The sequence below is a fragment of the Pelodiscus sinensis genome, chromosome W, assembly GCF_052426305.1.
Source record: "Pelodiscus sinensis isolate ZL-2025 chromosome W, ASM5242630v1, whole genome shotgun sequence".
NCBI classification, from domain to species: domain Eukaryota; kingdom Metazoa; phylum Chordata; order Testudines; family Trionychidae; genus Pelodiscus; species Pelodiscus sinensis.
This window is the reverse complement of record NC_143084.1, coordinates 7,644,788-7,669,034: the sequence shown is the minus strand read 5'-3', so window position 1 is coordinate 7,669,034 and position 24,247 is coordinate 7,644,788. Positions and strand designations below refer to the sequence as shown.

Sequence of the window (24,247 nt, the reverse complement as noted above, 5' to 3'; positions counted from 1 at the left end):
TACACATTGTGCTGGCTTTTCCTTATGTTGCTATACTGAATGCAGTCTCAAGATTTCCAGAATCAGAGCTTGGAGAAATGTATCTGCTCATCTATGGAGAATTCACCACCTACTTGAGTGAGCATGGGGACCAACCAATGCAGTCAGTCAGAATGAAAGCTTTCATTTTAAAGAATAAACTTCTAGCCATTATGGCCGAAGAACATTTTCTCAAAATGTTAACTCGTGGTGTGTCTTCCTAAGTCTATGGACTCCTCCAATGTTTGCATCTGCTGTGATGCTTATAGCTATACTAAACTACAAAAAAGGTCCATTTTGCTTTTCAACACAGTGTTAGCAGCTATGAAATGGACAAGAATCCAGTTAATTTAGTTCTGCTGCTACCTGGAAAACAGTAGTGGATTTAGAGTTAGTGGGGCCCTGTGTTCACAGCTTTATTTTTGTTGGCCCCCTGGGGACCCAGCCAAGAAAAACAAATATTCATTATTTCGGCCCCTCCCATTTTTCATTCTTTTTCCTGTCCTTCTCTCTCTCTCTCTCTCTCTCAAGTTTTTCCTGACAGGCGACAGAAGGACATCATCATGCTCACACACTCGCTGGCTGCAAAAGCGGCCAGAGAGAGGGGGGTTGCCAAGCATAACAAGCACGGGGCGCATCCCACAAGTAAGTAATAAGAAATAAATGAAAATAAAGTGAAGTACCTTGAATGTTTTTGTCATCTTAACTTTTCTTCCCCACAGACCACTTGAAAATTGCTGAGGGTCTTGGTGGGCCACTTAATGATCTTTCCAAATAGTGTTTGTACCATGAGCTAACTATTGTAAAGTGCTTTGGATGAGAATGCTTTATTACAACAAACATAACCACCTTTCCTTGGTCCACCTCAATGGAGTTCTCGGAGCACAGTTTGACAACCTCTGGTCTAAATGAAAGCTTGTACTGTATTTGTATTAAGCTAACATGCAAAATGTGTAAAAATAAAATGTATTGATGATGCATGAATGGAAAAAAGTTAACTTCCTCTGAAGAAACATATTCAATTTGGAAAAAAGATATGTATTGATAGCTTTCTTTGTACACTTTTTCTTAACAAAATCGTCAATTAAGTCATCGTAAGTAATAGTTTGTAAAGAGGCACTTTTAATTGTCAATATTGCTGAACGTGTCAAATGGTCCTGACTCATTGTATATAGCAAATAATTTTAACTTATTTCAGTACAGAAAAAGAACTTTCACCAGAAGCATTTGTGACAGGTATTGTTAAAAAATATTTTCAAAATGGTTTCTATAAGGAAAGGTTGCCTCCAAACCGTCAGGTACAAGTCTATACAAATCAACTGGTGATCTCGAAGCACAGACCTCATCACTTTCGATAAAATAAATGAAATGTTTCACTTCATCTTCAAAAAGGTGTGTGTCCATGTGGAATTCACTTAATTTCCTACTGTAGTAGCCTTTAGAACCTTCATTGACACTTCTGTTAAAAAACATGCAAAATAAATCAACAGTTTTCTTTATAGAGATTCACCTCCTACTCTGCAATTGCACTATTATTGTCACAAATAACATTGACGGTCTCAAAAAGGATCTTCTCTTTCCCTTTTAAAATGATTTCATTGTCTCGAGTTTCATCAAAAAATAACTTCACGGGGTTTTTTTTAATGCTTCTCATCAGATGAACCTACGTTTGCTGTTAATGTTAGGGCCTCTGCTTCCACGGCTCTATAGTCATTTCAACGTTTCATGACAAAACCTGTCAACTCAGGCTAACAATTGTCTAACAACAGCATATGCAGGGGCAGACCACCTGCTGTCACACATTCTTTTGACTGTCAAATGTTTTCCATTTACCTGCTCCAAGCATGATTGTAGCATACTGTACCGATGTGTGAAAACCGAAAAAAAAGCATATATGTTTTGAACGAAGTTTAAAAAAAAAATTGTCACTCCCTACAAGATGTGGCTGCAGCGTTGCATATTGAACTAAAGCAATGGCTGGAACATTATATGAATAAAGTAGAACGATTTGCATTGGTCAGTCTTGCCTGTGAACCTGAATATTTTCCTGCTATATTTGCAGCATTATCAAAGCTCTGCCCAGGACAATTTTTTATATTCAAAGCTAAATTTGCAATCATTTCCAAAACCATTGTCTCTAGACATTCAGAAGTGTGGGATTTTATAGTGGGACAAAACAAAGAAATCACTCTACAACTTCACCATGGCTGGTCACACATTTAAAATTAATGTTAATTGGTCTACATGACTCACATCTGGTGTTGAATCGACTATTATGGAATAGTACTTGGCATCCTTTACTTCATCAGATACAAAAGTACTCCACTTAGGAAGGAACAATCAGTTTCACACATACAGAATGGGAAGTTATTGTCCAGGAAGGAGTACTACAAGAAAGGGATCTAGGGGTCATAGCGGACCACAAACTAAATATGACTCAACAATGTGACACTGTTGCAAAAAAAGCAAACATGATTCTGGGATGCATTAACAGGAGTATTGGGAGCAAGACACGAGAAGTCATTCTTCTGCTCTACTCTGCACTGATTAGGCCTCAATTGGAGTATTGTGTCCAGTTCTGGGTACCACATTTCAAGAAATGTGGAGAAATTGGAGAAGGTCCAGAGAAGAGCAACAAAAATGATTAAAGGTCTAGAAAACACGACCTATGAGGGAAGACTGAAAGAATTGGACTTGTTTAGTTTAGAAAAAGAGAGGACTGAGAGGGGACAGGATAGCAGTTTTCAAGTACATAAAAGGGTGTTACAAGGAGGAGGGAGAAAAATTGTTCTCCTTGGCCTCTGATGATAGGAACAGGAAGCAATGGTCTTAAATTGCAGCAAGGGAGGTTAAGGTTGGACGTTAGGAAAAACTTCCTAACTGTCAGGGTGGTTAAACACTGGAATAAACTGCCTAGCGTGGTTGTGGAATATCCATCACTGGAGATATTTAAAAGCAGTTTGGATAGGGATGATCTAGACCAGTAGTTATCAAACTTTTTGGCCCGTAGACCACGTGGCTGAATGAAAACACTGCCATGGACCACCAGCTGCTAATGGAAACTCACCATTAATTACATAATTATGCCTGAGCCATTTTACTAGTGCTTCAATTAGGGAGAATGGTTTAGTTTACATTATTAAACAGATTAAGCATTGTAACTCTCTCATGTTTATTTAAAATGAAGTTTGATAAACTAAGTAAAATATTAATTTATGCCCAACACAAAAGTTTCAATGTTTTACGGAAGGGGTGGGAAACCTTTCTTGGAAGAAAAATCAGTTGGGGACCACACAAGTGAGAAGGGAAAAAAACTCCCCCAAACCCCCCAACCCTCACTGATGAGGGCCCCAACTGAGACACCTCACTCCTCTGGTGCTTCAGCCCCATGAGGTGAGGGGAAGGGACAGAGAGGACTGAGGTTGGCGGATCCTCAATCCCGCAGCTCTGAACGGGGTCCCTTTGCCGCATAGTGGAAGCGGGCAGGGAGCCAAAGTGGCTCTCGGGGGCACCAGGGGCAAACTCCCTCACCCCACTGCTGCCTTCTCCTCCAGCTCCCCTGTAGGCTGGCGTGAGAGATAAAAGACATGTTTTAAAAAGTGGAAGTCAAATCCTAGCGAGGTAAATAGAAAGGAGCATAAACACTGCAAAATTAGGTGTAAAAATGTAATAAGAAAAGCCAAAAAGGAGTTTGAAGAACAGCTAGCCAAAAACTCAAAAGGTAATAACAAAATGTTTAAGTACACCAGAAGCAGGAAGCCTGCTAAACAACCAGTGGGGCCCCTGGACCATCCAGATACAAAAGGAGCACTTAAAGACGATAAACTCATTGCGGAGAAACTAAATGAATTCTTTGCTTCAGTCTTCATGGCTGAGGATTGTGGAAGAAAACCACAGATCAGGTTTAATGTGTGAAGCTATAATGTTTTTCCTTAGCACAAGGTGTTGGCCAGTTACTGTTCCAGCAAGCAAAAAGCTTTTCTTTTCCTGAAAAGAATCATATTCAACTTTACAGGCTCACTCAAGGAGGGGGGGGGAGGGGACAGTGGCCCCACACCCCTCCTGAACAGACAGGTAGTCTGCACTCACACACAACCTTGGATCTGAAAACAAGCCAAGAGTGTTATCAACTCAGCCTTGAACAGAGACACAGTGAAGTTTCAGGGCTTGAATCCTTAAAACAATGATTTGTTTTCTCAGGGTATGTCTACACTACAAAGTTAATTCGAACTAACGGACATTAGTTCGAATTAACTTTGATAGGTGCTACACTAGCGCTCCGCTAGTTTGAACTTAATTCGAACTAGCGGAGCGCTTAGCTCGAACTAGGTAAACCTCATTGTAGGAGGACTAAGCCTAGTTCGAACTTACTAGTTCGAATTAAGGGCTGTGTAGACCCTTAATTCGAACTAGTGGGAGGCTAGCCCTCCCCAGCTTTCCCTGGTGGCCACTCTGGCCAACACCAGGGAAACTCTATTGCCCCCCTCCCGGCCCCAGACCCCTTAAAGGGGCACAGGCTGACTACAGTGCCCGTGCCAGGTGCAAGCCTGCCAGCACCCAGCCAGCAGACCCTGCCCCTGGCACAGCTCGACCAAGCCACCCGATGACCCCAGCCCTCCCCCTCTTCCCGGGACCAGGCTGGCGGCTCCTGGGAGCTTGCCCGGGACCGCAAGAGGCGGGCACCCACCTGGTCTAGTGCGGACATCGTAGACCTCGTCCACGACCTCCGCACTAGGCACAGGAAAGTGGCCGTCTAGGGCAGGAGAGCTGCCAGCCTGGCCACCCAGGAGCAGGTGTGCATGAAAATCAAGGGGGTCCACTGAGACCCCCTGACCCTGAGCCCTGAGCTTACAATGGCCGTCCTGGGTCAGACCAAAGGTCCATCTAGCCCAGTAGCCTGTCTGCCGACAGCGGCCAACCCTAGGGACCCTGGAGGGGATGGACCTAAGACAGTGACCAAGCCATTTGTCTCGTGCCATCCCTCTCCAGCCTTCCACAAACTTTGGGCAGGGACACCACTCCTACCCACTGGCTAATACCACTCCATGGACCCAACCTCCATGACTTTATCTCACTTCCCTTTAAACTCTGTTCTAGTTGTAGCCTTCACAGCCTCCTGCAGCAAGGAGTTCCACAGGTTGACTCTTTGCTTTGTGAAGAACAACTTTCTGTGACTAGTTTGAAGCCTGCTACCCATTCCTTTCCTTTGGTGGCCTCTAGTCCTTCTATTATGGGAACTAATGAAGAACTTTTCTTGATGCACCCTCTCCACCCCACTCATGCTTTTATAGACCTCTATCCTAACCCCCCTCAGTCTCCTCTTTTCTAAACTGAAAAGTCCCAGTCTCTTTAGCCTCTCTTCATATGGGACCTCTTCCAAACCTCTGATCATTTTAGTTGCCCTCCCCTCGCCCACCCTCTCTCTTCCCCTCTCCCACCTCCTTTTCCCAGTCTCCCCCAGTTTTGTTCAATAAAGAGAAATTCTATTTTTGACCACACGTTTTCTTTATTTTGTACATCAGGAAGGGGGGCTAGGGAAGGGTAAGTGGAAGGAGGTGAGGGAGGAATGGGGTACGAGCCCCCGATGGGGAGGACTGGGCTGGCTCTGCGGGTGGAAGCTCTCCTGCAGCCCCCCAATTGCCCCCTCTCCCCAGATGGCAGCCTGCGGCAAGTGCAGCCGGTCTGATGGCCGAGTGCTGTGATGTGCCCAGTGTGGGCACTCAGGGCACTCCAAGACAGGACTGCTTTGCAAGCGGGGCACCCCTGAGAACTGTCTGTCCGGGGTGGGGGTCGGGTCCCATTAAGCACAGCCCTCGGCTAGCCTGAGGCAGCAGCTCCACGCTCTAAGTCCTCATCTGATGCCCTGCCGGCACTGCTTCCGGCCATCCTTAACTCCGGTTCAGGGTCCACTTAATGTGGACATGCTAGTTCGAATTAGCAAAACGCTAATTCGAACTAGTTTTTAGTTCTAGATGAGTTAGTTCGAATTAGCTTAGTTCGAATTAACTAATTCGAACTAAGTTAGTTCGAATTAGCGCTGTACTGTAGACATACCCTTAGAGTGTAAATTTAACCTTAAGGATTGAATGTATAGATTTCATTCTTTTATGCAGTTAACCAATTAAGTGTCAATAGAATTCCTTATTTCTCCTTTGCAGATTTAACAAACGTGTCTGTAGCCAAATGTTTAAATTTGATTGTTTCTTTGCGTGGATGATTTGCGCACTGCTTAAGAAAGAGGCTGCAAAGAAACGAGGAGTCATTTTTAAAGCAGGTTTCCCTTCACATATTACAACAATCGCTTAATTCCTTCCCCACTCCCCCGGAGTCCACTTCTTACCTTCGCATACCCTCAATCACTTGCTTTTCCCTCATATGAAAACTTTCCTCATTCCTATTAATTTAACTTTCCTATTAATTTAACTTTCCAATGACTGTATTTCTACTGTCCTTATTCCTTCTACTTTGCCCATCGAGCTCCAAACCTCTTACCTTCTCCTTTCACATGCTTTTTCCTTCTTATGGTCTTTCTTGATTCTTGCTAAATGGCTTTATTCAAATATTTATTATTTATTACTGAAGTCAGCTAATAGTAATTTTAAACTTCTTAGTACAGGGGTTTTCATAACAGCCAAGCTGCAGCAGGGTTGATCTATGCTGCTGACTCTGGGGTGGATCACTCGCCCCATGCTCTGTAAGGAGATCTATGCCGCAGAATGTGTCTCCTTGTTAGAGCAGATTTAGCTTCTAGTGATTACATCTTCAAATTCAATTTCTACCGGTTGACTTAGGGTGGCTTTTAATTCACCTCCTCCCATGCCCTCGAGCCAGTTATAACGGCGTGAGGGGAAGGTTTTAAACTGTTTTTTTTTTTTCTGGACAGCCCCCACTTGTGCGTTGTGAAATGTCCTTGGGTTGCCTGAGATTCCAGCCGGAGAGGCTGTAATTATCTATTTGCTAACAAGGGGCTTGAGAATCTCCTGAAGTTGCTTGGCAGCCCTTTCCTGCTCCTGCGTGCGGGTGTGGGTGTGGGTGTGGGTCCCCAACCAAAATGCCTAGGGCCAATATGGCTTGATTGTCAGCGGAAATTCCTTCCTTCAGAATTTGGAGGAACACTTCCCACAAGCTAAGTCAAGTCTATTCCAAAACTCGGTGTTTCGCTTTGGATCGGGCAGATTTGTTACTAGAGCCTGTTTTTCCATACGGAAGAGCTGATCCCTTTTAGCTATCTTTCGTGCCTCCTCTCTATCTATAATGATGTATAACCTGTATGGGGCTGGGCATAGAGAGAAGTAATGTTGTGCCAAATTCCCCCCAAGCTTGGGAGAGGCGGCACAGTTGATTCGGGTGCTCCAGCTGAGAAATCCTTTCCTCTCACTCCTAGTGCATTCTTTTGGCACAGAGGCGCTGCTGCTTGTAAGTTACATTTCTCACTGTAGGGAGGATTTTTGCTTTTCTGAGCTTCAATCTCATCTCTCGGGGATTTAATTTCTTTCTCTTTTAATGAGAGGGTTTTTTAACAATGTTATTACTACCTTCTAGGTATTTTCCACTTTTCAGTTCCTTACTTGATCAAATCCTTCTCTGTCAATCTGTCAAATGCCTACAGGTCCTTGGACCATTATGCACGTACATGTAGTACACAGGGGTGCCTTTCAGCGGCAAGGGGGTATGCTTAGACTGACCCCCACCCAGTTTAGTCACTCAGGGGGAGTACCCTGTCCACTCCCTGTCCGTTCAGCGGCTTATAGGAATCTAAATCTACACACTCCAAAGAAGGGGTCTGCTGGGTCTAGAGTGTCAGACTTTATCAGCAGCTCATGAAATAAGGGGAGTCGTCACTCCCTCACATATCCGCTCAGTCTCAAGGTTCGGCTGACCCCCTCCTTGCTTTCAGAACTCCCTCGTGGGAGAGCCCTGGTGCGGCTGGAATCAGCTTACTTCTCAGAGACCTGGGCAGCGGCATTCACACCACTAATTACATTCATACCCATGTTTTTTTCAAAGGTACTTTCTTTTTTTTTCTTTTTTTCCCCCAGTTTTCTACATTGAGATGCATCTCTTTCCATGGACCTCGTCCATATTTGGTGCGGCAACCACACTGTTCCCCCAGGGGTGGCAAAAAACACGTTTCCCCCCCAGAACCACAGCAGTTCCCCAGGACTGCATAAACCTCAGGTGCCTTATGTCCGGATGCAATACAACTTTCTTCCTGTACTCAGGGCGGCACCACCAATAACCACACCAACTTAACTCTACTTGGGGGCGGCAAACAAACTCCCCGGAACCGCTTTGCGTCTGACCTTGTTGCAGATTCAAGAAGTTTGGATGGCGTGAGCCCAGAAGAAGCAGACGACCCCACGAGCAGTCCTCCTCCACACCCCAGTAGAGATTTCAAAAGGTCTCTTACCTCTCATTTGGCGCCCTGGGGGTCAAGGGGGACGGTCTGCAGCCGCTGTCTTCAATTGGGCGTTGCCATCCAAGTCACGGCACCAAATTGTCGAAGAAAACATTGTCCTCACTCTGAGTTTGAAAGCAACAAGTAGCCAGAGGCAGTTTTATTACAAGCTGCAGCAAGAGAAAAACTGGTTTGGGGGGGGGAGCCCCCGCGAGGCAGATCTTCAAATACAAGCAATTATGAAGCAGTTTATATACTGTTGGTTACATATAATAACATTAAACAATTAGTCTCCTTCCCATTACAAACACCAATGGCTAACGGTTATTTTAGTTCCACCCAGATGCTCCTTATCTCAAGGTCCCTACCAGAGTCAGCATTCTATCCTTATCTCCGTATGGAGGCGAGAGGCGAAGGCAGCGTCTTATTACAGCTCTTGCGTTGTCAGGCCACAAACTTAGCCTGACTCTTGCTCTCTTGCTAACAAGACCAAGATGGCTGCACACAAATTCCCTTATCCCCTTTTTCCTGCCTCCACAGGATGTTAGGAAGATTCCCAAACCTGACCTGTCCTTTGTAGGTGACAAATCTGAGGACTTGTCACAGGTTGAAGTGTCATTAGAGGAGGTTTTGGAATTAATTGATAAACTTAACAGTAACAAGTCACCGGGACCTGATAGCATTCACCCAAGAGTTCTGGAAGAACTCAAGTGTGAAACTGTGGAACTATTAACTATGGTTTGTAAGCTATACTTTAAATCACCTTCTGTACCCAATGACTGGAAGATAGCTAATGTACCACCAATATTTAAAAAGGGCTCTAGAGGCAATCCCGGCAATTACAGACAGGTAAGTCTAACGTCAGTACCGGGCAAATTAGTTCAAACAATAGTAAAGAATAAAATTGTCAGACACATAGAAGAACATAATTTGTTTGGCAAAAGTCACCATGGTTTCTGTAAAGGAAAATCATGTCTTACTAATCTATTAGAGTTCTTTGAAGGGATCAACAAACACGTGGACAAGGGGGATCCAGTAGATACAGTATACTTAGATTTCCAGAAAGCCTTTGACAAGGTCCCTCACCAAAGGCTCTTATGTAAATTAAGTTGTCATGGGATAAGAGGGAAGATCCTTTCAAGGACTAAGAACTGGTTAAAAGACAGGAAAAGAAGGGTAGGAATAAATGGTAAGTTTTCTGAGTGGAGAGGGGTAACTAGTGGTGTTCCCCAAGCGTCAGTCCTAGGACCAATCCTGTTCAACATATTCATAAATGATCTGGAGAAAGGGGTAAACAGTGAGGTGGCAAAGTTTGCAGACGATACTAAACGGCTCAAGGTAGTTAAGACCAAAGCAGACTGTGAAGAGCTTCAAAAAGATCTCACCAAACAAAGTGATTGGGCAACAAAAGGGCAAATTAAATTTAACGTGGAGAAACGTAAAGTAATGCGCACTGGAAAAAATAACCCCAAGTATACATATAATATGATGGGGGCTAATTTAGCTACAACTAATCAGGAAAGAGATCTTGCAGTCATCGTGGATGGTTCTCTGAAGACGTCCACACAGTGTTCAGCGGCAGTCAAAAAAGCAAACACGATGTTAGGAATCATTAAAAAAGGGATAGAGAATAAGACAGAGAATATCTTAGGGTATGTCTACACTACAAAGTTAATTCGAACTAACAGCCGTTAGTTCGAATTAACTTTGATAGGTGCTACACTAGCGCTCCGCTAGTTCGAACTTAATGCGAACTAGCGGAGCGCTTAGTTCGAACTAGGTAAACCTCATTCCACGAGGACTAACGCCTAGTTCGAATTAAGGGCTGTGTAGACCCTTAATTCGAACTAGTGGGAGGCTAACCCTTCCCAGCTTGCCCTGGTGGCCACTCTGGCCAACACCAGGGAAACTTGTCTGCCCCCCTCCCGGCCCCGGAGCCCTTAAAGGGCCACAGGCTGGCTACACAGTTTGTGCCAATTGCAAGGCTGCCAGCACCCAGCCAGCAGACCCTGCACCTGCCACAAGATGAGCCAGCCACCCAATGCCACCCAGCCCTCCCCCTCTTCCTGGGACAAGCCTGGTGGCTCCCAGGAGCCTGCCCGGGGCCGCAAGAGGCGGGCGCCCGCTTGGTCTAGTGCGGAGATCATGGACCTCATCGAGGTTTGGGGGGAAGCCTCCAATGTCCACGATCTACGCACTAGCCACAGGAACGCAGCTGTCTACGGCCGCATGGCTGCCAGCCTGGCCGCCAGAGGCCACCAGTGGACCCGGGAGCAGGTCCGCTGCAAAATAAAGGACCTGCGGCAGTCCTACTCCCGGGTCTGCCTGCCAGGGGCCGACCCGGAGGCCTACCCCCACTTTCAAGCCCTGGACCGCATCCTGGGGGCTCACGCCGTCCATGCCCCCCGGGTGGTCATCGACCCCGGAGCAGAGGGTCACCAGCTCAGGGTCGACAAGACCTCCTGAGGAACTGTGACCACCACATCTATATGGTCGCAAGCTGGTCTGTACACCCTGGCCAGCCAGTTCTGGAAGAGGCAAAGGCGTAGCCTGGCGTACTGCACCACACACGTGCATGCCGCCATATGGCCTAGAAGTCTCAGGCAATTTCTCGCCGTCATCGGGACGGCCTGCAGTTGCTGTATAATATCCTGCAGGGCAAGAAATCTGGTCCGTGGGAGGGATGCCCGACCCGTTGTAGCGTCCAACCACGCCCCCACAAACTATCACCTGAGTTGGTGTAAGAGTAGACTTCTCCTCGTTCAGGATCAGTCCCAAGTTGGCAAAGGTGTCCCTGGCCAATCTGATATGAGAGATTACCTGGTCTCTGCACCAGCCCCTGATCAGCCAGTCGTCTAGATAGGGATAGACGTGTAACACCCTCCTTCTCAGGAAGGCAGCCACCACTGCCATGCACTTGGTGAATACCCTGGGGGCTGTGGATAGGCCGAAGGGCAGCACTGCAAACTGGAAATGGTTCTCGCCCACTTTGAAATGAAGGAACTTCCTGTGATATGGGGCAATCGAGATGTGGAAGTATGCATCCTTCAAGTCAAGGGTGGTGTACCAGTCTCCCAGATTGAGGGATTAATGGCGGCCAATGTTGCCATCCTGAGACGCGATTTCCGTATGTAAGCATTGAGCCCCCGGAGGTTGAGAAGGGGGCGAAGGCCATCTTTGGACTTCAGGAGTAGGAAATACCGGGAATAAAAACCCCTCCCCCTGAATGATATTGGAACCTCTTCTATCACTCCCAACCCCAGCAGCGAAGAGACCTCCTGAATGAGCAAATTCTCATGAGGGGGGTCCCTGAAGACGGACAGGAAGGGGGGTGGGAAGGTGGGGAGGTATGGAAGGGAATAGAATATCCCCTTTGTACTGTGTCTAGGACCCAACGGTCTGACGTAATAGAGTGCCAGGCATGGTAAAAGGGGAACAGCCTGTGGCAGAAAGGACGATCTGGTTTCAACACTGGTATTCCGTCCGAGTGCTCCTTCAAAAACCTGATTTTGGGCCCTGGGACTTATTGGAGGGTCCCTGCTTCTGGTCCGCATTAGATCGTGGTCCCCTCCTAGGCCCTCTGTTGTTGTTGTTGGACCTATTCCTTCTCCTGCTGTCATATCTGGGCCCCTGCTGGTGACCTCTCTGTGGTATTTGAAACAGCGGATGGCATTGCGGAGCGGGTGTGTGGATGCCTAAGGATTTCAAAGTTGCCCTAGAATCCTTCAGACTATGTTGTCTGCTATCAGTCTGTTCGGAGAAGAGACTGGAACCCTCAAAGGGCAAGTCCTGGAGTGTCACCTGTACCTCCTGCAGGATGCCTGAGACTTGTAACCACGAGCATCTGCGCATTACTATGCCCGCGGCCATTGATCTTGCCACAGAGTCTGCAGTGTCGAGAGCAACCTGAAGGGCCGTCCTCAACACTATTTTGCCCTCTTCAGCAAGGGCGGCGAACTGCTGCTGGGAGCCTTCAGGGAGCTGGGCCTTAAACTTATTCATTGCCACCCATGAGTTGTAAGCGTATCTGCTGAGCATTACTTGCTGATTTGCAATTCTCAGCTGCAGGCCCACCGTGGCATTCGCTTTCCTCCCCAATAGGTCTAACTTCTTGCTTTTTGGAGTACACCATGGTTGCCCCTGCCTTTCCCTCTGGCAGGCCGCTTGAACCACCGCCGATCCCGGAGGTGGGTGGGCAAACAGATGCTTATGTCCCGCATGTGGCACAAAATACCTCCTTTCAATCCCTTTCTGGGTGGGGCTATGGAGGCTGGCGTCTGACATAGGTTTTTAGTGATCTTTGCCACCGTCTTATTCAGTGAAAGAACAATCCTGGCTGGGGAATCCGCCGTGAGGATGTTCACCATGGGGTCGGCCTCCTCCTTGAACTCCTCCGCCTGGATCCCTAGGTTCTGGGCCAGCCACCTGAAGAGCTCCTGGTGCATCCGTATGTCCATTGCTGGCATGCTCGGAGAAGGGTCCGCCAGGGCCTCGTCGAGAGGTGAGGACGAGAACTCCCGCTGCTGCAGAGGACTTGCGACGTCCGTCCAGGGCTCCGGCTGAATGTCACGGCTCTGAAGACCTCACCGATGGTGGTCGTGAAGGTGGGTAGGCGGGGGTCCCAGTCACCCCTAGAGGACTGGCCCTGGACAATGACCCCTGGCGAGTGGTGTAGCCAAGGGGGCTGTCCTGAGGGCTGAGTGAGCTGAGGTTACCACCAATGCTGCTCTGGATGGGTCAGGACCCTGGGCTTGATGGTAAGGCCACTGAGTTGGCGGCTGCCACTGCGGGAGCCATATCTGCATCACCCTTCGAAGCCCCTTGTGTCACGTTGCTGGATCTTGAAGGGAGCAGCCAGATCCCTGATGCAGCCATAGGTGGGGGTGTTGGCCCCAAAAATGGTATAGGAGGGGGCCATGTGAGGTATTGAATAGAAGCTTATTATTTGATAATCCTATGTATGCTGTTCATGTGTTTGTATAATGTCTGTGTGTGCAATTATTAGCATGTACTTGTGTGGACACTGAAGATTTCCCTGCATGTGGTTAAGCATTGGGCAGGGCCGAGCCTGTGGACATGCTAATTACCTGTGGAACAATGGCTCTCAATGGGCTATGGACACACCCAAAGAATGGGGGCTGTCACCTGAAAGGGAACACAGAGAGGCTGAGGACCAGGTGACCTGCTGCATACCAGAAGAGGCCAGGGAGGGGGTATAAAGAGGCCATGTGGTCGATGCCATTTTGTTCTCAGCTCAGCACTTCATCCCAGAGGCAGCATTGCAGGGATCGAAGAGCCCGGAAGACCTGTGAACCCATCCTGACCCTAGGATGTGCAATAAGGACTTTTAAACCAGCAGCTGCAACATCTCTGCTAGAGCCTGCATCGAGAACTGGGAGATTCGGTGCATGTAACGTACTGTACTTTAACAACCTTACTCTCATGCTTTTCTTTCTTGTGATAATAAACCTTTAGTTATAGATTCTAAAGGATTGGCCCAGCGTGATTTGTGGGTAAGATCCAGAGGGTAAATTGACCAGGGATCTGTGGCTGGTTTCTTGGAACCGGACAGAACTTGTTCAGGGTTGGTGGGATTGGGTGCTAGGACCCCCCCCCCCCACCTGTGTATGAGGCCCGGGGCCATCTGGGGCACGGATATTGCTGGGGTGTCGGACGGGTTTTGCTTGGGAGGCTTCAGGTAGGCAGCTGAAGCGCTCTGTGGGACTGGTTTGTGGCCTATTTGGAGAGGTCACCAGTCAGGGGGGGCTGTAAGGAGCCCCGGATTTGAGCAATTCGCCCTGAGTGGACGCCCTCAGCTGTGCCCAGACACGGCCCGGTCTGTCACAGTGGCGTAGTCGGCAGGATCCACAGATCTTGGTCAATTGAGCTTTGGGATCAGGACCCCACGCTGTCTAAATTTGATTTTTGGTGTTGAGAGTTTGGTTGATTAAAGAGCCGCTGCGATGATCCCGGAATTATATGAGAGTCTGAGCAAAAGTGCTCTGAAGGATTTGTGCTTGGGGAGAGGCATTGCCTTTAGGAAAAGGGCCTCTAAACTAGATCTGGTAGTGCTGTTATTAACCAGAGATGTGGATGAAAAGGAGCAGAAGCAAGCCAAGGAGGCTGCTGAAAGAAGGCGGAAGGCAGATGAAGAAATTGCTAAGAGAAAGCAGGAGATGGATCGGGAACTTGAGATGAGAAAAGCAGAACATGCAAAGAGAAGGGCAGAGAGGACCAGACGTCAGCTTAAGGAAATGGCGGAGCATGCAGAGAAGATGGCCCTAGCCAAGGAGGAAAATGCTAGACTTGACCTCCAGCTTAAGAGACTAAAAGAACAAGAGAGACTGTATTCTCCTGAAGGTTCAATGTATAACTCTGTGGGTATGGGGTATGCTTATGATATGGCAGACGTATTTTGCCCAGCTGATGTGATGACCCAACCCCAAAGCATGTGTGAATGCAAACCTTTTGTGTTACCTGTAGCTAACAGGGAGGTTTGGGAAGGGGGTGCATGTGGGTATGAAAAGTTTCCTGGAGCTGGTCAGTCTCCCTGTAACCAAGGGGAAAGTGTCTCTACATGTGAGCCTGTGGGTGAGGGCCTGTCTGATGCCTCAGAGGTGAGGCTGGAATCAGAACGAGGGCAAGAAGAGCCCAGAAATCAGGGAAATGTTTCTCTGGGGCAGCCTGGAGTGGCTGGCCAGAGTGAAGTATTAGTTGAGGAGTTGGTGGCTGGTGAGATTTGTGGAATTGAACCTGCACAAGCTGAAATTGATTTGTGTGAAGAAGCACAGTGTGTGCAAGCTGGCAATTTGGCTGGTGGAAGTAGCAAGGGGGCAGTAAAGGAAGCTGTCCCAGTGGCTAGCTGTATGCCTGAGATTAGCCAGGGGTGTTGGGACAAGGGAGAAGCTGTCTCTGGTTGTCTGGCTGTGTGTGGGGAAGAGTTTCTTCCTTTGTCTGAGGAAGGTGCCCCACAGCCTGTGAAGGCTGAGAGCAGGGCTGTTGTCCCAGAGTTGGGTCTGGATATGGCGAAGGCCCAGGAAGGGGGTGGCCCAAGGTTTGTGTCTGCTGGGGAGAGGGATGAGGTGACTCAGGTAGAGTCAGTCAGTGTTTTACCAAAACCCCAGAGACCAGACAGTGGTGACCCTGATATTGTGCCTGATGCTGCTGTGTTGCTGGCAGAGGGGGGAGCGACTCTGTGGGAGCAGGGAGACCCCTTAGCCCGGGCACAAGGAGAGAATGAGGGTGTGTTAACTCTGGTGCCTAATGATGGTGTGGACGTTTACAGCCATCTAGAGAGTTGCACAGGGAGTGAAGGTGCTTCTGACCCTGTCTCTTGTGGGTCTGTCTGTGTGCCCAAGAGGGGATTGTCTGTGAATCCACCAGAGGGGCCAGAGATGACTCAGGGAGTAAGGGAATTGCAGGAGGAGTTGGTTGTGGCTCAGCAGGGCAAGGCTGCTGCAGAGCCAGAGACGGGTGAACTGCTGCTTAAGGAAGCTCATAGGGAGGAGAGTCCTGGCAGTGCTTGTAGCAAGCAGTTTGCTGTGACTGAGGGAGGTGACAGGACCTTGCTTGGAAAAGGCATTTAGGAGAAAGCTCTGCCTGTAAACGGCAGCAGCTTCTTGTGTGAGGCACTTGTTTTGGTGCCTGACAGACAGAATTTGTCTGTTAGCAGTGACTCCACTGACTTGGGTTTAGGGAAACCCAGTGTGGATGGTGGTGGAGAAGTCTCAGAGGGACTGAGGGTTGTTCCAGATGAGGCAGGAACATCCAGAGAACTGGAGCAGGCTGCTAACCCAGTGACTGTGGGTGACCAGCTTGCTGGGAAGTCATAGTGTGTGGGGGACAGGATTGTTCCCAGGTGAGTGAGGAGAGTGGGAAGTTAGTGTCTCAGATTCAGGAGAAGGGCTGGGTAGCTAAGTATGCAGAGCAGAACAGCTGTGTGGTCACTCTCCCTAGGATGCAGGAGATGGCAATTAAGCTCCCATCTCTGGACACAGTGGACACTCATACTCAATCAGGGAAGTTGCTATCTGGTTCCATGTGGAAACAGAGGTTAGAGAGGGACAGAGGAGAGACTTGGGAGTCTACAGCTTACTGCTGTTACCCCACTGAGTGGGGGAAGGGGGAGAATTCCAGGGCCATTGTGAGCCAGGGAGTCACGCCCAGCCAGCCCATTGTCTTGGTCTGGCCAGAGGTTTCAGGCCTGGAGCCCAGAGGACAAGGGGGAGGGGCAGGACTTGCTTTGGCCAAGAAGATTTGCAGTTTAAACCTGAAGGGCCAAAACTGCAATGGTGTGGGGCCAGAGAAGGGGCCTGACGGAGAATTTCAGTATACACCTGATATAGGATTGTTCTTGTTACTGATGTTAATTCTTGTAACCAATGTATTATTGTTGCAGAGAATTGTAACGGTATACAGTGTGCATGAGCTTATGAAAATACCATGTAATCTGTCTGGAGATGTACCAAACGACAGACGGTATGTAAGGGGACAGTGTTATGTTGCTATTTCATGGTTAACACTTGTAACTGGTTTGGGAACTTCTTACAGGACAAAAAGGGTTCCCGCCAGAAGGTCCCGTGTGAGAAGGGAAACTGAGGCACGCCGCCATTTTGTTTGGGGAGGCCTGTGATGCCCTCAGTGATGTTACTGGCATCACTTCCTGCATCAGTTTTGCGTTGGGGGTGTCACGTTGCTGGATCTTGAAGGGAGCAGCCAGATCCCTGATGCACCCATAGGTGGGGGTGTTGGCCCCAAAAATGGTATAGGAGGGGGCCATGTGAGGTATTGAATAGAAGCTTATTATCGGATAATCCTATGTACGCTGTTCATGTGTTTGTATAATGTCTGTGTGTGCAATTATTAGCATGTACTTGTATGGACACTGAAGATTTCCCTGCATGTGGTTAAGCATTGGGCAGGGCCGAGCCTGTGGACATGCGAATTACCTGTGGAACAATGGCTCTCAATGGGCTATGGACACACCCAAAGAATGGGGGCTGTCACCTGAAAGGGAACACAGAGAGGCTGAGGACCAGGTGACCTGCTGCATACCAGAAGAGGCCAGGGAGGGGGTATAAAGAGGCCATGTGGTCGATGCCATTTTGTTCTCAGCTCAGCACTTCATCCCAGAGGCAGCACTGCAGGGATTGAAGAGCCCGGAAGACCTGTGAACCCATCCTGACCCTAGGATGTGCAATAAGGACTTTTAAACCAGCAGCTGCAACATCTCTGCTAGAGCCTGCATCGAGAACTGGGAGATTCGGTGCATGTAACGTACTGTACTTTAATAACCTTACTCATGCTTTTCTTTCTTGTGATAATAAACCTTTAGTTATAGATTCTAAAGGATTGGCCCAGCGTGATTTGTGGGTAAGATCCAGAGGGTAAATTGACCAGGGATCTGTGGCTGGTTTCTTGGAACCGGACAGAACTTGTTCCGGGTTGGTGGGATTGGGTGCTAGGACCGCCCCCCCCCCACCTGTGTATGAGGCCCGGGGCCATCTGGGGCACGGATATTGCTGGGGTGTCGGAGGGGTTTTGCTCGGGAGGCTTCAGGTAGGCAGCTGAAGCACTCTGTGAGACTGGTTTGTGGCCTATTTGGAGAGGTCACCAGTCAGGGGGGGCTGTAAGGAGCCCCGGATTTGAGCAATTCGCCCTGAGCGGACGCCCTCAGCTGTGCCCAGACACGGCCCGGTCTGTCACAGCCTTGGAACGGGCTTGATTGCTCCTAAGGTCAGGAGAGTGGATACCTCCCACTTCAATAGTAGCTCATGAGAGGGGTCCCTGAAGAGGGGCGGGGAGGGAGGGTGACAGGAAGGGGATAGCATATCCACTTTCCACCAAGTCAAGTACTCAATGAGCCGAGGGGATCTGGGACCAGACAAGGGAGAAATGGGAGAGCAGGGACCCAAAGGATGGGGTTATGTCGGGAGGCTGGAACGCTGTCCTCGGGTGTATTTTCAAAATAATGTCTTAGGCTGCTGGTTAGGGGGCGGAGCTGATCCCCTTTCTGAGTCAGGCCTGGAGCCCCTACGTCTACTTCTATTGTTGTTACCATTGTAACTTCGGCCCTTCCTTCTGCCCCGGTCAGGTCTAAATGACTGTCGGAAGGGTCTCAGGGTAGCCCTAGGGTGTAGAGGCCTCCGTTGCAGGGCCGGGGTATGGATTCCCAGGGATTTCAACATAGCCCTGGAATCCTTAAGGCTATGTAGCCTCGAGTCGGTCTGCTCGGAGAACAGGTCAGTGCCTTCAAATGGTAGGTCCTGTAGCGTGTTTTGGACTTTGGGTGGGATTCCTGACACCTGAAGCCAAACACTATGGCTCATGACTATCCCTGTAGCCATAGTATGGGAAGCAGAGTCCATTGCGTCTAACGCCGCCTGAAGCGCTGTGAACGAGACCACCCTGCCTTCATCCAACAAGGCCCGAAACTCCTGCCTCGCGTCTTGTGGTAGGCGCACCTTGAATTTGTCTATTGCAGACAACGTGTTGTATGCAATAGACAAATCTGCTCAACATCACGTGTTTGCTCCCGATATGGAGTTGGCGCCCCTCCGGTTGCATAAGTCTTTCTGCCCAACAGGTCCAAATTCTTTGGCTCCCTACTCTTGGGCGTAGGCCCAGGAAGCCCTTGCCGCTCTTTCTGACCTGCTGCCTGGACTACCAGCGAACCCAGGGTTGGATGGGAGTACAGATGTTCATATCCTCCTTTTGGGTGGCCATGATGGAGGCGGGTGTGTGCCACAGGGTCTTAGCCAGTTTGGACATGGTTTTGTTAAGCGGCAGCGCGACCCTAGCCAGGGTGTCTGCCGTCAACATATCCACCATAGGGTCCAGGTCCTCAGCTACCTCTTCTGCCTGCACCCCCAAATTTGCCGCCAGTCGGCAAAGCAGGTCCTGATGCACCCTGTCATCCATGGTGGGCACAGAAGGTGCAGGGTCGGCCAGTGCATCATCTGGCGAAGAAGAAGATGACTCTCTCGGCAGAGGATGTCCCAGCTGTTGCTCCATCGCCTGAGGTGGTGGGGCAGCTGGTACAGCAGGCTGACTCTCTGCACCCTCCCCTTCTACAGTTGGTCTGACGGCCTCCCTATATGAAGGGTGCCCTGCCTCCGAAGCCGGAGCCCTGGTCAAAGGGGTTCCAAAGGGAGTGCTTCTGGACTGAGCCATCACCAAGGAGCGTCTGGACGGCTGAGGCCCCTGGGCCCGATGTTACGCCCAGGGGGTCCAGAAAAGCCACTGCTGTTGAGGCTGACATTGGGGCAGCCAAGGCTGGTGGGAGGCCGGGCTGGGGTGCTGAAACAGGTTCCGAGATTGGGAACGGTGTCGTGACCTGGATCTATAGGACGAGACCCTAGAGCGGACGGAGTCTGCATCTGACTCAGAGGACTAGTCCGAGGCCCACCAAGGCGGCGCTGATGATGGCACCAGAGAGCGATGAGATGACCTATGTCTGGCCACCACTGCCAGCACCGATACAATCACTGGTACGGAGGGCTGCTACAGTGCCAGTATCGGGACCAGCATAGGCACCGGGGGCAGCATGTATACCGGAGCGCTCAGCCGCGTCGGTGGCATGGCTGGTCCCGGTGCTGATGGAGGAGGCCGGTGCTAGTCATCCGCGATTGTGACCATTCCCGGGGATGAGGTGAGCTCTATGAGGTCACGTGCCGCGTCAGAGGCCTCCAGAGTCAACAGCTGCCGGACCTCTTCAATCACCGCATCTGGTGCTGGACTCTCCCTGTGAGTCAAGCTCAACCGGTGCTGACGTGGCATGGGAGCCTCCTGATGCACCGACTCGGCCGCATGCCCATCTGTGTGGCGCACTTTAAGGCCATACTTCGTAGGGGATCTTCCCCTGTGTTGCCTCTACCTGGATGGCACTGGAGACTGTGACCGGTGCCTCGATAATGAGGACTTCGCTGGTGCCGCATGCTTCAGTGCTGAGGAAGGCTCTCTAACGGAAGCCGGCACACTGCGTTGAAGCACGAACTCCATCAGAATGAGCTTCAGGCGGGAATCGTGCTCCCGCTTCGTTCTCAGCTTGAAGCTCTTGCAAATTTGACAGCTGTCTGTGCGATGGCCCTCTCCTAGGCACTTCAGACAGGAGTCATGCGGATCGCCGCAGGGCATAGGTTTAGAGCACTTCATACACAGTTTAAAACCATGCGGCCCGGGCATCCCCTCCCCAAGAGGGGAGAGATAAAACAGGGAAAGTTCCCCTGATAAGAACAATCAACTGAACAACTATTTACACTACTAAACTAATCTAAACTACTAAAACTAAGAACTGTGTAACACTAAGGGTATGTCTACACTAGCCCCCTAGTTCGAATTAGAGAGGCTAATGAGGGCGACCGAAATTGCTAATGAAGTGCGGGATTTAAATATCCCACGCTTGATTAGCATAATCCCAGCCGGTAGCCATTTTGGAAACTGACCAGCCCGAAGTTACTGCCCGCGTCTACTCTGCACGCGGCAGAGAAGCGGGATTCTGAGATAATTCGAACTAAGGGGGTTTAACTGTTAAACCGCATTCCACGTCCAAGTATTAGGTAAACAGTTGGGCTGTGTCTACATTGGCACCCTTTTCCGTAAAAGGGATGCTAATGAGACACTTCGGAATTGCAAATGCCGCGGGGGATTTAAATATCCCCCGCGGCATTTGCATGAACATGGCTGCCGCTTTTTTCCAGCTCAGGGTTTTGCCGGAGAAAAGCGCCAGTCTAGACGGGCTCTTGCGGAAAATAAACCCTTTTCCTGCTGTGAGTCTCTGCTGCGGTGTTATTGATTCCTGGCAGGTATGAGGCCGTCAGGGTTATGCTGTTGGCGATGCACCAGTTCCAGAGGTGGAGTGCTTCTGAGCACAAGGAACGGGATCAGGTGCCACCTTGACGGTTGATATAATACATAGTAGTTGTGTTGTCCATTAATATCCTGACTGTAAGCCTGTAGGGCTCAGGGAGGGGCACCTCCCCCTCGAGGTCAGTGGGCGGCCACTACACCCCTGCTTAGTTCTTTAGGGAATTAACAGTGGCTTTCAGCTCTTCAGGGCTGGCGACAGGCCAATAAACGGTCCAGAGCCCAGGCCCTTGCTCAGGGTGGGGTGGCAAGCAAGCAGTTCAGAGCCCCAAGCCTCAGCTCGGGACGGGGTGGCAAGCAAACAGTTTAACAGTCTTAATATGAGCGCCCAGCTAGATTCCCTTGCTCGGGCGGGTTCAGGCTGCTGTTAAGTAACGTCGAGTGGGGTGACTGCCACCCAAGCATGGGGTAGCAGGGGGGACGTAGGCCCACTCACTCCACTGCACACTGCATCCCAGTGGTGTGTTGTGGAAGATGGACATGGGAGATGTCGTGCAGGCCCCCGACCAGTATCTCAAAGCTGCTGTTTGGTAGGATGAGAAGCAGAGGAGCGGTTGTTGTTTTGATGCTTCCTCTGGGCACGGGGTTTGGGGCAAGGTTGGTCATAGGGTCTATGCTGGCTCCTCCAGTAAGGTGGCTCACGGTGACAATGGTACGGCATGAATCTCTTATGTCTATAGGGAGACGTATACATCCTTAGTGTCCTGAATGTGGTTCGAGAGTCTTTGCTAGTGTGAAGGACCTCATCGGTCTTTGCCACAAAGAGTTGCTCCCTATCAAAGGGAAGGTCCTCCACTTTCCCTTGAAGGTCTTTAGGGACTCCTGTAGCTTGGAGCCAGGAAGCCCTCTGCATAACAATCGAAGTCACAGTGGACCTTGCTGCGGTGTCTGCCACATCTAGCGCCATCTGTAAAGCTGTACGAGCCGTAGAGTAGCCCTCCTGGATGACTGACTTGAGTACTGTTTTTTTTGTTGTCCAGCAGATGGCTCATCATGTCGGTCAGTCTCGTATAGCTGTCAAAGTCGTGATTTGCCAAAAGGGCCATATAACATGCTATGCACAGTTGGAGTGTGGAAGATGAATAAGACCTTCCTTCCAAAGAGGTCCAGATGCTTGTCATGGGGCGTAGTACGATATTGAGGTAGCTTGGATCTCTGTTGGGCAGCATCCACCACCACTGAGTTGGGTTGGGGGTGGGTAAATAGGAAGTCCAGACATTTGGAGGGAACAAAGTACTTTTTATCAGCACGTTTATTGGTGGGAGAGGCAGATGCAGGCATTTGCCAGATCTCGTCTGCCGTCTCCATCATCACTTCGTCTATCAATCTTGGCCCTCTGTACGGGTTGGAGGTTCTTAACAAGGTGGTGGTGTTTTTCTTGGACCTCCGTGAGTTGTACTTGTTGACTCATGGCCACCCTTTTAAACAGCTCTTGGAACTGTTTGAGGTCATCTACCGGGGATACGTCTCCTGGAACAACTGCCTCATCAGGGGATGAGGAAGACTGATCTGTAGGTGAAGTGTCATGGTTAGCAAGGTCATCGACATCTGTTATTTGACCCTCCTGTGTGTCATTCTGGTCCGCAGCGGTCTGTGTACACCCCTGGGGTGAAGAAGGTGGCAGTCTGGAAGATGACGTAGGTGGTGCCTAGAAGTCGACCTGTGGCAGCAGGGTGTGACCCATGCCTATAATAACGAGGTGGATACCGCCACTCCATCATCCATGGAGGATAGTCATAGGGACGCCTGTGCTTATAGGCAGACCAGTATGCTCTAGTGGGCGAGGACTGTCTGGAAGATGAGACACTCCTTCGGTCCTCGTCAAAAATGCTCTGCACCGACAGCACTGGAGATCTCTGGGATCTGACAGAGCCCCAGGAAGAAGGAGGCAGCGAAGGACAAATATACCTCATTTGCCTGGGGTGCGGTGCCGGTGCGCATGAGGAGCTGAGATGTGAGTGTGTGTGCTGCTCAGAGGAAGAACGCTCAATCAGCCCTGGGGAGTGTGGCACCAACAGTGGTGACGATGGTGCTGGGGACAATACCGGTTCCGGGATATGTGGAGTGGGAGGTCTACAGTTGGATTTTGACATTGCCTTTGTCGGTGCCAGGGGCTTGGTGGTTGACAGCGATGCGGATGAGGTGGAGGATTTGTCCGCTGTCCTTGGGTTTGCTGGTGCCGGAGCAGTAATCAGCACCGGTGTCAGTGCCAGTGTTGGAGGTGCTGGCAGTGTCCCATGCCATGGCTTCGGTTCCACGCATTTAGCGGAACGGATGATCGCAGTGGCGGAAGTACCTGGCTTGTCACTGGTGCTAATTCGGGGCGGTAAGGAGTGCGTTGGAGAGGCTCTCTTTTTGCTGCCTTTTGATATGGGAGAGCTTGCCTGCCTCTTCTCTGGCCTAGGGGGCTCCGTTGGATGGCTGGAATCCCAGCATAATGAGGGGTTAAATGTCTTGGTTTTGTGTTCTTCTTATTCTCTTTCTTCTTTTTTTTCTGAAGGCCGGTTAGAAAAAAAATTCCCTGTTAAAATAATTTTTTTTAAACAACCAAAATTGACAATGATGAAGAGAACTATCCACTATTTAACTGTAAAACTCTAATTCTAATACTAACTAAATACATCTCTCTGAAGCGTAGGGCTCAGAGGCGCGAGACGAGTTCCGTCTGCAGCTGAGGGCGGGAACGAAGGAAATGAGGGGCGATCAGGACACGCGTGAAGCAAAAGGTGTGAACGGCATGAGGCTCCTAGAGCACATGCGCAGCCCGATTGGCTACTGCTACGAAAAACTCCGATCTGCGGCGCCGGGGCGACCCGACGCCTACAGTGGAGCACCCATGGGGACATAACTTGAAGAAGAACGAACACTTGTTATGCCCTTCCAACGTGATTGTGAACCGTTAATAACTCTGAGAACGTTTATCCAGTTAGGTGACCACCTTATAGTAGCCCCATCTAAATTGTAGTT

At 49.7% G+C, this 24,247-nt stretch overlaps 1 protein-coding gene across 3 annotated transcripts in view; it reads right to left on the bottom strand.

Moving 5' to 3' along the window:
• The window catches only part of LOC102456320 (crk-like protein), a 75,388-nt gene that overhangs the window by 4,817 nt on the left and 46,324 nt on the right, over positions 1 to 24,247 (bottom strand). Inside the window, exon 3 of one of the 3 annotated variants that reach the window (XR_012899113.2) lies at positions 8,429 to 8,541. The exons of 1 other annotated variant lie outside the window; for it this stretch is intronic. Coding sequence is in view for 1 of the 2 variants with exons in the window: in XM_075915895.2 (XP_075772010.2) it covers positions 23,484 to 23,801 (318 nt within the window). In the remaining variant the exon portion in view is untranslated. One more of the 3 variants, XM_075915895.2, reaches the window with a different exon arrangement.